Consider the following 13965-nt stretch of genomic DNA (forward strand, 5'->3'; position numbering starts at 1 on the left):
AAGTCTCTTTTTCATGTTGACCATTAGTAGGAAAGAGGCTCGAATCACCCCGCACCCCCTGTTTGGCTGGGAAAATTTAAAGAGTGATGAAATCATGAAGAAATAAAAATCCCAGAACTGAAACAAATGCTCAATTTCAATCCTTTATGACCTCCTAAAAATCATTCTGGCCTGAGTTTAATTTAAACCATTTCAGATTTAGTTAATAAGAGTGTTCTTTAAAATCCCTACAAACTTATTTGGGCTCTTTTTATAGATGGGGAGTGGTGTTCCACCTGACTTTTAATGCAAGCAGTGTACTTCCAGCACTGAAAGAAAATAAAGCCTATTTTACATTATGAAATTTCACAAAACTTTGCTTTATTATTGTTTTTCTTACTTTTATTCCCCCTCAGGAATCATAGACTGTAGATAAACATAAACATAAAGCAGATATACTTTGTACCTTGAGAAGAAAAAAATCTACATACACCAGTTATTTCCTTAAAAAACTCACATTTAAATACTGTCTACAGTTGTTCTTCGTGCCTCACTCTGGTTCTGCTTGCCCTTATTTTGACTTGTACATACATACTCATCTATTTTGTCCCCTTCTTTAAAGAAACAGGGAAGAGGTTAGCCATTTACTTGGATGCTGTCTTTCCTAATTTCAGCGTATTACATTCCGGTTTCAGCCTGTATCCAAATAAATGCAATAAGAACACCTTGGGCAATACTGAATAGCAACATGCTGTTGTTTATTGAATTTTTACCATTTGCCAGACACTATTCTAAGTGGCTTAACTCACTAAATCTCACAACAAATAGCATTGCTATTCCTATTTTATAGATGAGAAAATGGAATCTAGACAGGTTATGTTATGTAATTGGCCCAAGATGGCACCACTGGAATTTACTAAGTCATTTTCAGACCAAGCACATATGACTTTCATGCCTGCCCTCTTAATTGCCATACTATGCCAAATAGAAGCCCCTATGGAAAGCAAAATTATTCATGTGACGCATGCTTATGTAAACATACCCAAGGTGTTGATCACTACCCAGATTGCAGGAAAGAATATCTTTGGGAATTCAATTTCAACCCATCTTCTGCCTGCTGAAGCCTTGTTATCGATTGAAATATGTCCTCCCCAAATACATGTGGAATTTCTGGCTCTTGTAGATGTGATCCTGTTTAGTAATAGTTTCTCTTCTGTCATACTAATGAAGCCACAACAGAGTGTAGTGGACCCTCAACCCAACTGCTTCTCAGTTTTTAAACAATCACAATAGACGCAGACACTCACAGTCTTCACAGGTGAGACTCGAGGGTTAGCGACAAGCCAAGGAGCATGTAAGTGTCAAGGAACACCTTGGTGACCTACAAGGGAGAAATTGACTTGGCCATGACTCTGATTTGGACATTTAGCCTTCAGATTTATTGGAAAATGAGTTTTGTGCCTGAAGCCATCCACTAATATTTCTCCTACAGCAAGACTGGGGAACTAGGAGAGGTCACATCTCCAAAGCCCTCTTTGCATGATCCTCTCACCATCATCTCTTTCTTATGTCATCTACTAAGAAGCTTTTGGATCAAAGATGGCCATGTCTCATCGCCTGTTTTCTGGTTAAGGATTCCAAGCTTTTCTGCCAACCTCATTCTCATAGTTCACCTGTTAAATACTAGGGATCAATTGTGTAGGCTTTGATGTATCGAGCCCTCTCCTCCCTCTCAATAGCTCCTTCTCTCTTAAGTTATAATTAGACAAAGACCTAATTGAGCAAAAGTAACAGGAGATAACTGAACCTTCATATTATGTAACAAACAGCTCCTAAAATACCCTTTCTCTTCTCTAGTACCTTCCTCATTCACTTGACAGCTGGACTCAGCTGATCATGATGATTCATGCCATCTAGGAGCTCATAAATTTAGGGATGAGAAATAGACGTGGACAGATAAATCACAATACGGTATGACTGATAACACATCGAGGTACAATCATATTGTGGCAGGATAATTGAGTTGAAGGTGATGGACTTTAAATTGAGAAGAACTCACCCAGCGGTGACATTTGCACTAGATCAGGGAGCATCAATAGGAGTTCTTCGCGTGGAGAAGAGGGTTACCCGATCCTGGCAGAAGACTAGGCTATAAAGATCGAGATGCATGCTAGAGAAAGGTAGTGTTCAGGGTAGCATGTGGGATCTTGAGTAGACAGGAAGTAGGGGAAATGGACTAGACCGGACACTAAAGAGCTGAAGCTAAGAAGGGAGGTTGGGGCAAACCAAGGAACTTGCATAAAGTGGAAGAGCCAGTAGGAGAATGTGCAAGGAAAAGGGATCGACCTGTGTTTTCAAGAAGAGAATTTGTGACTGTGAAAAATGCATTCACGTAAGAAGCACATCTCTCTGTCTTTAGCCCTCTATAGCCAAGGTTTTTTATTAATTTGTCATTTTTGACTTTATCAAACATTTACCAAATATCAGGCACTGTACTAAGTGCTTAATGTGAGTTATCTTGAATTTTATGTGAATTATGTTTGGGTTGTGGATAGAACCTAAGAAGTTACCAAAAAGTCATTTTTTGTGCGGATGTCTGAGAGGTCTCCACATTTTAAAAAAATCGTCTCATTTGAAAAAGACCTGTGTATTTAGGACAGCTCTGGTGGTGCAGTGCTCACATATTGGGCTGCTAACCACAAGGTCCAAAGTTCAAAACCAACAAATGCTCCATGAGAATTACATGAGGCTTTCTACTCCTGTGAAGAGTTAGTCTCAGAAATCCCCAGTCAGTTCTACCCTGTTCTATAGGGTATCTATGAATGAACTGTATAGCAGTGAGTTTTTTTAATATTATGATATTGTTTATTATTGATGCCTTTGCGTCGATGGAACAGATCACAGAAGTGGGTGAATCCTGGCAATGAAGAACTAGGATGGATCTCTACTGGTGACAGTCAAGGAAGGTGCATCTCAAGGGCAGCAACTCATCAGTCATTCCAGAAGCCGAGGCTGTCTTTGTCCTTTGATCCTCCCAACACACAGTGTATGGGCTTTGAATATGAGTACATCCCTAGAAATGGCCGCGAGCCATTGCATCGCTTCCCATGTGGGCCCAAATGCTAGACAGCTTCTAACTATGGTTTTATTTATATTCAAAGTGAAGCATTCTAAATTACTTTGGGAGATGGGGAAACTAAAGATCTGTAAGATTTCATTTAATTTCATTTTTGCTTTAGATATATAATTCTTCTGTGAAGGGTAGGATCACCCACTCATGGCTATTGGGTTAATGTCAACCCTTAGTCACCCTACAGGACAGGGTAGAACTTCCCCATGTGAGTTTCCCAGACTGTAACTCTCGGAGCAGAAAGTCCCATCTTTCTATTGTAGAGAAGCTGGTAGTTTTGAACTGCTGACCTTGTAGTTAGCAGTTCAATGCATAACCAACATGCCACCAGAGCTCCTGAATAGGAAAGTGCTGCTATTCAGCTGTTGGAAAGGGTTTGCTCACCCAGATGGGTCCTGACAGGAAATTCAGTCACCCCGAGTGTGTTTTCCTGCCACAGTACTTGTATTAGTCTGGGTACTTTGGAGAAACAAATCCACAGCAACTCATGTATAAGAGAGTTTTATGTAAAGAAAATGTGCATCACGAAAACATCCCAACCCAGTGCTGCCCAAGCCCACAAGTCGAACATTAACCCATTTACCCAACACCAGTCCACAAAGTCCTCCACCTCACAAAACAGAGGCAATGATGCCGACTGCAGGAGGAAAGCTGAGTCAGTGAACGAATAAGCATCTCAGCACTAGCATGGGTCTCCACACGGCTGCTCCAGCACCCAGGGCTGCATCGGGATAGGTCCATGTAGCTTCTCCTTGGGGGTGTCTTGTATGAAGTCAATCTTGCAAGCTGAAGCAGGGAACTGCTAAGGCAGCTGCACCCTGGTGTGACCATCACAAAGCAAGAGACCTGACAACTAGAAAGGAGAGGCTCACCACCCATTTATCCCTCCGCCTTTCAATTAGCCCCCACATGTGATTATCGGTCAGGTTGGCACAATTAACTAACTTAGTACTATAGCTCTTACCCCTGAGATTAAGCCTATTAACAAGGTGGGAGGTTCCAGGTGGCTCTCCCTCCAGCTCTTCACTGGCCTGATGACTGACTACCCTAAGCAGACTTCCCACTTCTATGAAGGAATTGAATTGGCTGGATGCCAGATAATTAAGGAAGGGTCTTAACAGTGGGTTCCAGCCCATCACGGATTGTCTGCTTCACAATCGCAACAAGATACTGGGATTTTCTGCATTTTCAAAAAAAAATTTAATCCTAGAAGCAAAGCTATCTGATAATTTGAACCCCTAAACACAACTGAAATGTTTACTTTGGTGTCAAATAGGGGGAAAAAAATCAAATTAAGTCCATTTTTAGATGAGACCAAAATAGAATGAGAAAGAGGGCCTTGAGCCCAAGGTCACTGGAGTCCTGAGACTGACCTCCTTGTGAACACCCTGGACTGGACCCTGACTCATAGTAAACTTCCCTGTCTCCCCATAGAAAAGCCTCTCCACATAGAATGTGGTAAGCCTTTTTCAGGACAATGCTCCTGCTGTTCCCGCCTTCATCTCAATTTTCTCCTCCATAGGTGGCCCAGTCCCCATAATAGACTGCTGCCCACACCGCTCCCCCCTCATTGTACCTTGGTAACTGCCCATTTCCTTTTGGAAAGTGGCCACAAAGAAATGGGCATATGCGTGTGCATTGGGTTTGGGCCCTCGGGAATATTACGACCCAAGATTTTATTTAGACGTTGAATAAGTCCACTTAAATTGAGCTGCTTACATCATTATGCTTCATCGTGGGATGTGTGAGCTTTAGCATTCTTTAAAGCTAAAAGGATGTTCTCATCATGCAGTAATAGTCGTCAGAAATAAATAAGAGGCGGCATTATTTCTGAGCAAAGGCACCTGCCTAACATTTATAGGGAAATTTGTTAGATGAATTTGTGAGGGTAAATTGTTTCATTTTAAATGGAATGGAACAATGAAATCAAAGGATATCAGAGCCAGATGGGAAGTCATCTACTGCAAAGCCCCTTTTTTTAAGTAGGGGGGAAAAGACTTAAAAAAATGAAATGACTTACCCACCTTCAACAAAGGTGGTTGATTGTCCTTTCTTATTTTGTTCTGCCCTTCTCTTGATTGGCTTGGCATATGGAGCCCTAAATCAAGACTCCATGTCCCTGTGTCCCTTGCAGTTGGGTATGGTGATATATTGTTCGGTCTCCTTAGCAGGTAGGATGCCAACAAAAGGTTATGTTTGACTGCCTGGAGGTGCCCTGCTCCCTTCTTCCTTGCTGCCTGAAATACTGACTTTCGGGGTGAAGAAGAGTAGCAATCTTGGATGAGGAGAGGGAAATTGGGTGTGCTCAGCAATGGTTCAGCAACAAGATGGAAGGGGCCTGGTGCTTGAAACTGGATCAAACGGAGTTCTGGACTGACTGGTTCTAGATATTTTATGTGTCAGAAAGGTAAATATCTTAGTTTAAGTCACGATTGCTTTGCAATTTTGTAATACCCTCAACCAAACATCACCCGAACTTCTACAAAAGTAATCTAGAAAATACTAGCTGATTAACGATGATATGATAGCAGAGGGCAGGATGGAGTATTGGGCAGGACATGATCTAAGTCCAAGCGAGAAAATGCTGTTGTTACTCAAAGTTAAGTGTTGCCAAATCCTGATACACCAACCAGCTGTATTAGCACGACGCTGGCAGAGGCTTCTATAATTCCTGATTTCTGGGTTCTTTCCTGGAGATTTTTGACTTGGAGTAATTCTATGGCTCTAAAAGTTATATCATTTAAAAAGTTGTCCATGTAATTCTCATATATGAGGGGTTGCCCCCCCAAAAAACAAACAAATGGATTCCGCCCTCCCAATGGTATGTTTTTGTGATAGGTATATTGTGCCAACCAGGCCTCCATAGGAATATGTGGGCAGAGTTTAATCAGGTTGTTGCTTGATTGGAGAGCGATCAAGATAAATACTTTCCGCAGCCAGCATCCTGTCTCTCTTCCTCCCTGGTGATTGGACCAGCATGCTGCTGCTTGAGCTAGTTCTTTGCCTCAACGGTGTGCGGCACTACCTGTGGGCCAAGCCAACCCATGGATCATGTAGCTAGAGCTTGTGTCTCCTTTGAGACCTGCTTCACCATGCTGCTGGTGCTGTACATCATTTGAGCTTGAGGCTGGTAGATACTGTCATCATGTATTGCTGGAGTTTGAGATTACATCAGGTCCTGCCTCACTAAGCTCCCTCACCCAACCTGTTGTCTGCTGCCTGCTGGCAAACTCTGCCTGTCTTACTTGACCTTGGACCTGGCAGCCCACATGAGTTGAAGGATCTTCAGTATATTAACTGTTCCACGAAAATGAGTTGAACTGAGCCCTCTGGATTGCTGTGTGGACTAAATAGCTGTTAGATTCATTCTCACTGTATAAACCTATCCTTTTACATATACACAATCATAAGTGTCCTGGTTTTGTTTCTCTAGAGAACCCTGCCTAACACAGTATTTTAAAAAAATTTTTTTTAACAAAAAAAAACTTATCACCTTCAAAGCACTCTCCATTACATTTAATACATTTGTGAAATTTGTGATTCCATTCTTGGAACCATTTTTCAAACTCATTTGTTTGGATGGTTGACAGCACCTCCTTAGTTTGTTTCTTCGCCTCTTCTACATCATCAAATCTCTATCCTTACATGTCCCTCTTTATTTGCAGAAACAAAAAGTAGTTGCTTGGAGCAAGGTCTGGTGAGTAAGGTGTGTGGGGCAAGAGAGGAATGCTGCTTTTTGGCAAAAACTGGTACACTGAGATGGCTGCATGAGCAGGTGCATTGTCATGGTGGCGAAACCAGTGCCCTGTCTGCCGCAAATCAGGTCTTTTTTGTCACATACTGTTATGAACTCTTTTCAAACCCTCTAAATAGAGAGCTTGATTAACATTCTGACCTGGTGGGATGAACTCCAAATGCACTACCCCCTTCACCCCTCAAAAAAACAAATAAGCATCGTCTTGATCTTTGATTTTACTTGACGAGCTTTTTACGGGCCAGGTGATGATGGCCTCTTTCACTGACTTGACTGATGTTGGCGTTCAGGTTTGTAAGAATAGCACCATGTCTCTTCACCAGCATTGACCTTGGGGAAAAAGTGTGAGTCTCTTTGGAGCTGTTCTTTCAAAGCATGGCATGTTTCCACTCTGCTTTTTTTCCTGGTCAGTCAGAACCTGAAGCAACAATTTCACAGCAACCCTTCTCATCCCCAAATCTTCCATTAAAATTCACTCTAAGCTCCAAGATAGTCCAGATGACTTCCCTATCTTTTCAGTGGTCTGTTGCCAGTCTTCTGGCACAAGTACACAAATTTTGTTGACATTTTCATCCATTCGAGTATTGGACGGACATCCCGAATGAGATTTGTCATCAATCAAAATTTCACCTTCTTTGAAACGAGAAAACTACTCATGCATTTGAACCTTTCCCATAGTGCTGTCCTTCTGACATGTGTTCAACATCACAAGTTTTTGCAGTATGTTTCCCAAGCAGAAAACAAAATTTCACAGCTGCACACTGATCTCTTAAATCACCCACCATAAAACACGAGGTTCAAGTGAAACTGCTTTTATGAAAAAATTCACAGTGACCAGAGAGAACCTTCCCTAGTGATGCCACTGGGTGAACTAGCTCAGAGCATAACTCAGAGAGTTAGTTACTCAATGCTCACCTAGGGGGGGAAATGCATACTACAAAAGCTCCCCCTAGTGGAGCTTTTTACATATTTTGGGGGGGGAGGGTAACCCCTCGTATGGACATATTTGCAATATATCTAATCTACCGCTGTTCTGTACTGGGGAATTGAATCAGAACCCTACTTCCTTTTTTCCAATCTCGAGGGGAGAGCTCTGGTGGTATAGTGTTACACATTGAGCTGCTAACCACAAGATGAGCAGTTTGAAACCACATCTGCTCCCTTTCTTCTCCCATGAAAAGTTACAGCCCTCACTGGGGCAATGCTACCCTGTCCTATCGGGTCACTATGACTGGCATCTACTTGATGGCTAAGTTTTGAGTTTTGGAGAAGGAGGGAGGAGAGAGGGAGGGAGCAAGAAAGAGAAAGGGAGAGAGAATTCTCTCTAGGCTAGTTGGACCCACTTCTCCTCCTCCCTCTACACACTGGGAGCCATACAATGGCCACCTAATAGATTACTGTTTCTTAGGTTAGCCTTAATTCACACACACCTATAGTGACATAATTGCATACGACTGTTAGTTTTTTGCTTTTTTTCCCCCAGATTATATTTTCCATGGTAAGTTATGTCACTTCTAACATATCTTATTATGCATTCATGAATCATAAGTATATCTGTGACAAAAGGGAAATGCCATTAAAGCGCAGAAAGAATACATGCTTTAAAAGATTCCAAGGCCTGTTTCATCAGAGATAATCATAGATTGCATTTCTTGGGTCTCGCAGAGCTCTGCATAGTCAGCACATTTAGTCAAACAGCTGTCAGCTAGAGTGGCCCTCATCACCATTGGGCATACCAGCGAGTTTTCCTGGCAGCAAAGGTACCTGGGCACGTGACAGCATCAGCAGAAGGCAGGACGTGGCAAGTGCAACAGCCGTGAACAGAAAGGGATTACATTAAGCAGCATGTTCGCCCTTAAGAAACCCTCTCCAAAGATTCATCCTCAAGTTGAGAGACATCCACAGGCCACCGGTGAGCTCAATGCCCCCAACTTCTCTGGGAGGAAGCTAGAGGAGAAAAGTGCTCCACTAGGAGGAAGCCCAAGACTCATTGGACTCTCAGAACTCTCAGCAGAAATAAAATAAAGCTGAACCAAAGATTCATTTTATGATACATTTTATAAATGCCCAGGAGACCAAGGATCTGTTCGACTGGTTGGTAATTTTGATTTGGCAGGTTCACGAGATTGAACGCGGTAAACTATGAAATCCCTAGTAGTTGTACAACTTCCTGGTCCTCGTATGCTGTTGTTGTGGGGTGCCATGGACTCAGTTCCGGCTTACAGTGACCGTGGGCACAAGAGGAAAACACTCAGCCCTGCCTCCTCCCCACAGTTGTTCCCGTGCTCGAGGCCCTGGTGGTAGCAGCCATTGTGCCGATCTAGTTCCTTGAGGGCCTCCCTCTTGTTTGCTGCCCCTCCACTTTCCCAAGCATGATGTCCTTCTCCAGGGGCTACACTCGCCCCTGACAACATGTCCCACGTATGTAAGACGGCGTCTCGCCAGGTCCTGCGCCAGCCTCACAATTGTTTAAGGCCACCATTGCAGGCACCGTGTATCTCTCTTTCACCGAAGGAGCACTCGGGTCATGTTTCTTACAAGACGGACTTGCTTGTCCTTTTGGCAAGCCATGGTACTTCCAATCTTCTGCTTCAGTGCCACCGTTCAAAGGCAGCGATTCTGTCTGGTCTTTCTTAGTCAGTGCCCAACTTTCACATGTACCTGAGGTCATTAAAAAGACCAGGGGTTGAGTCTGCTGCATCTCAGGCCTCAAAGTAACATCCTTGCTTTCCCACACTTAGAAGAGATCCTGTGCAGTGGATTCACCCAATGCCACAGTTTGATATCTTGGCTGCTGCCTCCATGAGCATTGTGGATCCAAGCAAGATGGAATCTTGGACAACTTCGACTTTCTCTCTCTCTCATCATGTTACCTACTGGTCCGGTTGTGATAATGTTGATCTTCTTTACATTGAGTTGCCATCCACACTGAAGGCTTTGATCCTTGATCTTCATCCGCAAGTGCTTTATGTCCCCTCCACTCTCAGCGAGCGAGGTTGTGTCATCTACATAGCTCAGGTTGTTCGTAAGCCTTTCTCCAATGCTGATGCTCCATTCTTCTTCAGAGAATCCAGCTTCTCTGTTAATGGGTCATATTGTCGTGGACTGTGTGTGGCTGTGATGCTGGCAGCTATGTCACAGGTATTTCAAGGGCTATCAGAGTCGCCCAAAGTGAATAGCTTTCAGCAGAGCTTTCAGACTAAGAACAGACTGTGATGAAGAAACTGCCTGCCTACTTCGAATGAAGTTGCCACTGAAAACCTTATGCCTAGCATGGAAACATTGTCAGATATATCTTATAGCTAATTGTATTATATGAATTAGGTGAAATGAGAAAACAACAACAAACTATCAATAATGTATTTACTTTTACTTTTAAAAGATTAAAAATCCTAACCCCCATATAAAATCATCAGATAGATGTAATGTGCATGGGTATACATACATGCACACACATATACTCTGGAATGTGAATTTCTAGAAACTCTCAGTTGCCCAATCCTCACAAGCTCAGTTGGCATCCTGTTGTTCCTGCTGAAAGATTCCATTGTGCAAATATTTAGGCTAAGACTTTTAAACATTCATCAACTTTTATTTCGCTCTCCAAAATAACATCCTCTAGAGGGCTCCCAACACGCTGCGTCCTGTTGCTTATTGACATGGCAGCGATGGACTTTCAGTAATGGTGACCTCAGACTCAGCGTGATGCCTATGGAAAGGTTAAGCAGGACAACCAGAAGTGGGACACAGATTCTCTTATTAATTGACTCTGTTATATCACTCTGCTTTCCACTTATTCTCCTTCCTCAGGTGATGACTTTAGCAATAAAATTCTCAATTCCTGAGTCTTCCTGGTAGCCTGACCTCAAGGAGCCCTTGACCCAAAGTCCACAGGCTATAAAAAAAGTTCGAAATAGAAATGGGGGCTCGCACATGTCCAGGACACGTCATAGACCTCAGAATACCAGTAGGTTAAATGTCAATGCAATTTTTGGAAATGGAGAGAAAAAAATCTGAACTTACTTCATCCACACGCCCAACAGCCCCAAAGATCCTTGCAACTTGTCCGATGAGGTAGGGGAACCGCTCACCGATCTCTTTCAGCACTGGAAGAAAACTGCTCAAGGCCACTGGTTCGTAGCCTGCTATCTCTATGAGGATGTTTAGGATGACATCATTATGGGTCGAGTCGTTCAACTGCCCAATTAGGAAAGGTATCCCCTCCTGAATTATCTACAAAAAGAAAGGAGTGGAGGAAAGAAGGGAGAAGAAGCAAAGAGAGGAGTATTTCAGTGAACCGTGCTTAGTTCCTTCTTAAGCTAGAATCGGTCTTGAAAATAACTAAAATATTTTTTGCATTAAATCAGAACTCAACACACTCTGGTTATTTTCATTGGAACACAAGCTAATCTCTCAAGTTTGGAATTTAAAATTTATACCAAAACCTTCAGCGGTTTCCATTTCTTTAAAACAACAACAACAAAAGCTTTGCTGTGCTACAGCAGAGTGAGATTTATAAAGGTCTCTGATGCTGCTATTCATAAATCATGTTTGCTGTGTTATGTCCTCATTAGGAATGAGGGATGATGGCACAACATTTCTTCCCAATCGCTGTGGGAGCTGGAATGTAAGGGCACTGTAAGTATTGTAATGTAAGTAAGAGACCCTCAATGATTTGAATCAAAGCCTTCTAATCGGAAAACAGATAAGATTCTGAAATATTTAATAATTAAAGTAGCAAAGCAAGAAAGAGCTACCACATTTAAACTACTTTACCATTTGATTATAAAGATGTAATAGTAACATAAATATCATTATGGTGTAATAATTCCCATTATGCCACTACTCTATTTCTCTCTTGATTCTTAATACATTTAAAAATATGATCAAACCCAAGCAAAACACATTGCCATCAAATTGATTCTGACTCATAGTAACCCTATAGGACAGGAAAGAACTGGCCCTGTGGGTTTCTGAGACTATAACTTAAAACAATTTTTAAAAACAGTTTTATTGGCATATAACCCACATATCATACAATTCAATAGTTCTGTCATATCAAAAAAAGTGGTACAATCATTAATTCTTTATGGGAGTAGAAAGCTTTATCATTCTCCCAAGGAGCAGCTGATGGTTTTGAACTGCGGACCTTGAGATTAGCAGCCCAACATGTAACCTGCTACACCACGGGGGTTTCTTTTTCAAATATAGGAATGAAATGATTCATATGAAAAACATGTGAGTTCTTGAGGAATAAGGCCACTATGCTAATACATTGACAATGAATTGTTGTGTCTGCTAAAATACCCATACAGTAAATACAAAAGATCAGCAGACAGAAAACTAGACAACAAAAGTCAAAACAACTTCTCTATTATATTTCCCATATTTTTGTTGCCTTATTTACCTTGTGTTTTGCTGATTCTCTTTTTTTTTTTCTTCTTATTTTTATTTCTGGGTCACTTCCAGTAAAAATAATAGCTTCCTGAAAATTTGCTTTTCCTTCCATGTTTCTGGCCCTATGTATCTCTTGTCTCCATATATGACATCATTCTTCCAGGATCCTCAAGCCAGAAATTTGAAAATCATTCTCGACTCCCAGTCTTCTTTGTCCAGAGCCTTATCTATGTAATCACCCAGTTTTTAAAAAATCTTATCTCCACGTCATCCCACAGGAGCCACAGGTGGTCAGAAAAGGTGAAGTGCATAACTACTACCTTAGCCTTTTGTGCTGTCCAGGGACTCTTGTAGGTACGTAGAAGTTGGTGGTTCAGAGCCCATCCAGAGGCACCTGGGAGGAAGCTCCAGGCAATCTGTTTCTAAGAGTGAACAGCCTTAAAAACCGAATGGAGCTGTTCTCTGTCCTACACATGAGGAGGAGCGATGAGTAGCAACACACTCAACCGCAAGTGTGACTTGTGTCTGTAACCCACTTCCCTCCATTTCCACTCTTCCATTTACTCAGTCACAAATACTTACTCAGTGCCTCCTATTTGCAGATATTGTTCAAAGTTGGAGATATAATTGTTAGCAAGTCTGACAGGATTCCTATTCCAGTTTAATCTAGCCCTGGTGGCACGGTTCTGACACACGTTAACTGCAAGGTCAGCAGTTTGAAACCATGAGTGGTTCTGCAGGAGAAAGACGGTGCTTTCTACTCCACATACGGAGTTACAGGCTCAGAAACTCAACAAGGGCAGTTCTACCTGGTCCTATCGGGTCCCTGGGTGTCAGCATTGACTTGATGGTGGTGAGGTTTTGAGAATTCTTGTGGCGTAGTGGGTTACAAGTTGGCCTGCAAATTACAAGGTCAGCAGTTCAAAAGCACCAGGTGCTCCTCAGGAGAAAGATGAGGCTTTCTATTTCCCTAAAGATTTACAGCCTTGGAAATCCACAGGGAATGCTCTACTTTGACCTCTAGGGTCGCTATGAGTTGGAATGAACTCAATAGCAGTGAGCTCGTTTTTGTTGTTGTTTGGTTTTGAGTAAAGAAGCAAAATACTTAGACTAGAAATGCCTAATTTTAAATTTTAATACATTCTAGGTAAGCAAATCATAGGATATTGTGAGAGACACCCTAGCATATTAACTTAGGCTATGGGTTAGAGAAGGCCTTTCTCGTTTAAGCTGAGATCACTGGCCCAGTCATCTGCATTGAATTAGTCCAATAGCCTCCTTCTCGATCAGCCTGCCTTTAGTCTCACTCATTCAATCTCTTCTCCAACCTGTGGCCCTCTCCATGTTCCTTCCCTGCTTAAACCCTTTCAATAGAACATGACATCGCTTTTGCAAATTGATTGCTTTCAACCTTCTCAGATGCCTCACTTTATCCAGACCCCAGCACCCATCACACTTCAACCACACTCAATTATGTAAGCACTTTCTTGACCTGCTACTTTGATTCTTGCAGCTGGGACTTTCCTCATGTGATCTCCTCTGCCTGGAATTCTTACTTCCCCCTTGCTTGCTGGACTAACTTCTACTCACTCTTGAAGTCCCCGATGAACTGTGACCTCCTCAAAAATCTCTTCTGGGATCCCTTCTTCAGCTCTCAGAATAGTTAGTGCCCCTGAAGAAGCTCCTTTTGCACCTAACTGGTACC

At 42.3% G+C, this 13965-nt stretch overlaps 1 protein-coding gene across 1 annotated transcript in view; it reads right to left on the reverse strand.

The window, feature by feature from the left end:
* The window catches only part of VEPH1 (ventricular zone expressed PH domain containing 1), a 295014-nt gene that overhangs the window by 184067 nt on the left and 96982 nt on the right, over positions 1-13965 (reverse strand). Inside the window, exon 6 of the mRNA XM_004704124.3 lies at positions 10887-11096. Coding sequence (XP_004704181.1) covers positions 10887-11096 — 210 coding nt within the window. The remainder of the gene's footprint in view (positions 1-10886; positions 11097-13965) is intronic.

The sequence above is a fragment of the Echinops telfairi genome, unplaced genomic scaffold (genome assembly GCF_000313985.2).
Source record: "Echinops telfairi isolate 266 unplaced genomic scaffold, ASM31398v2 ScPeMD7_7420;HRSCAF=8458, whole genome shotgun sequence".
NCBI lineage: Eukaryota > Metazoa > Chordata > Mammalia > Afrosoricida > Tenrecidae > Echinops > Echinops telfairi.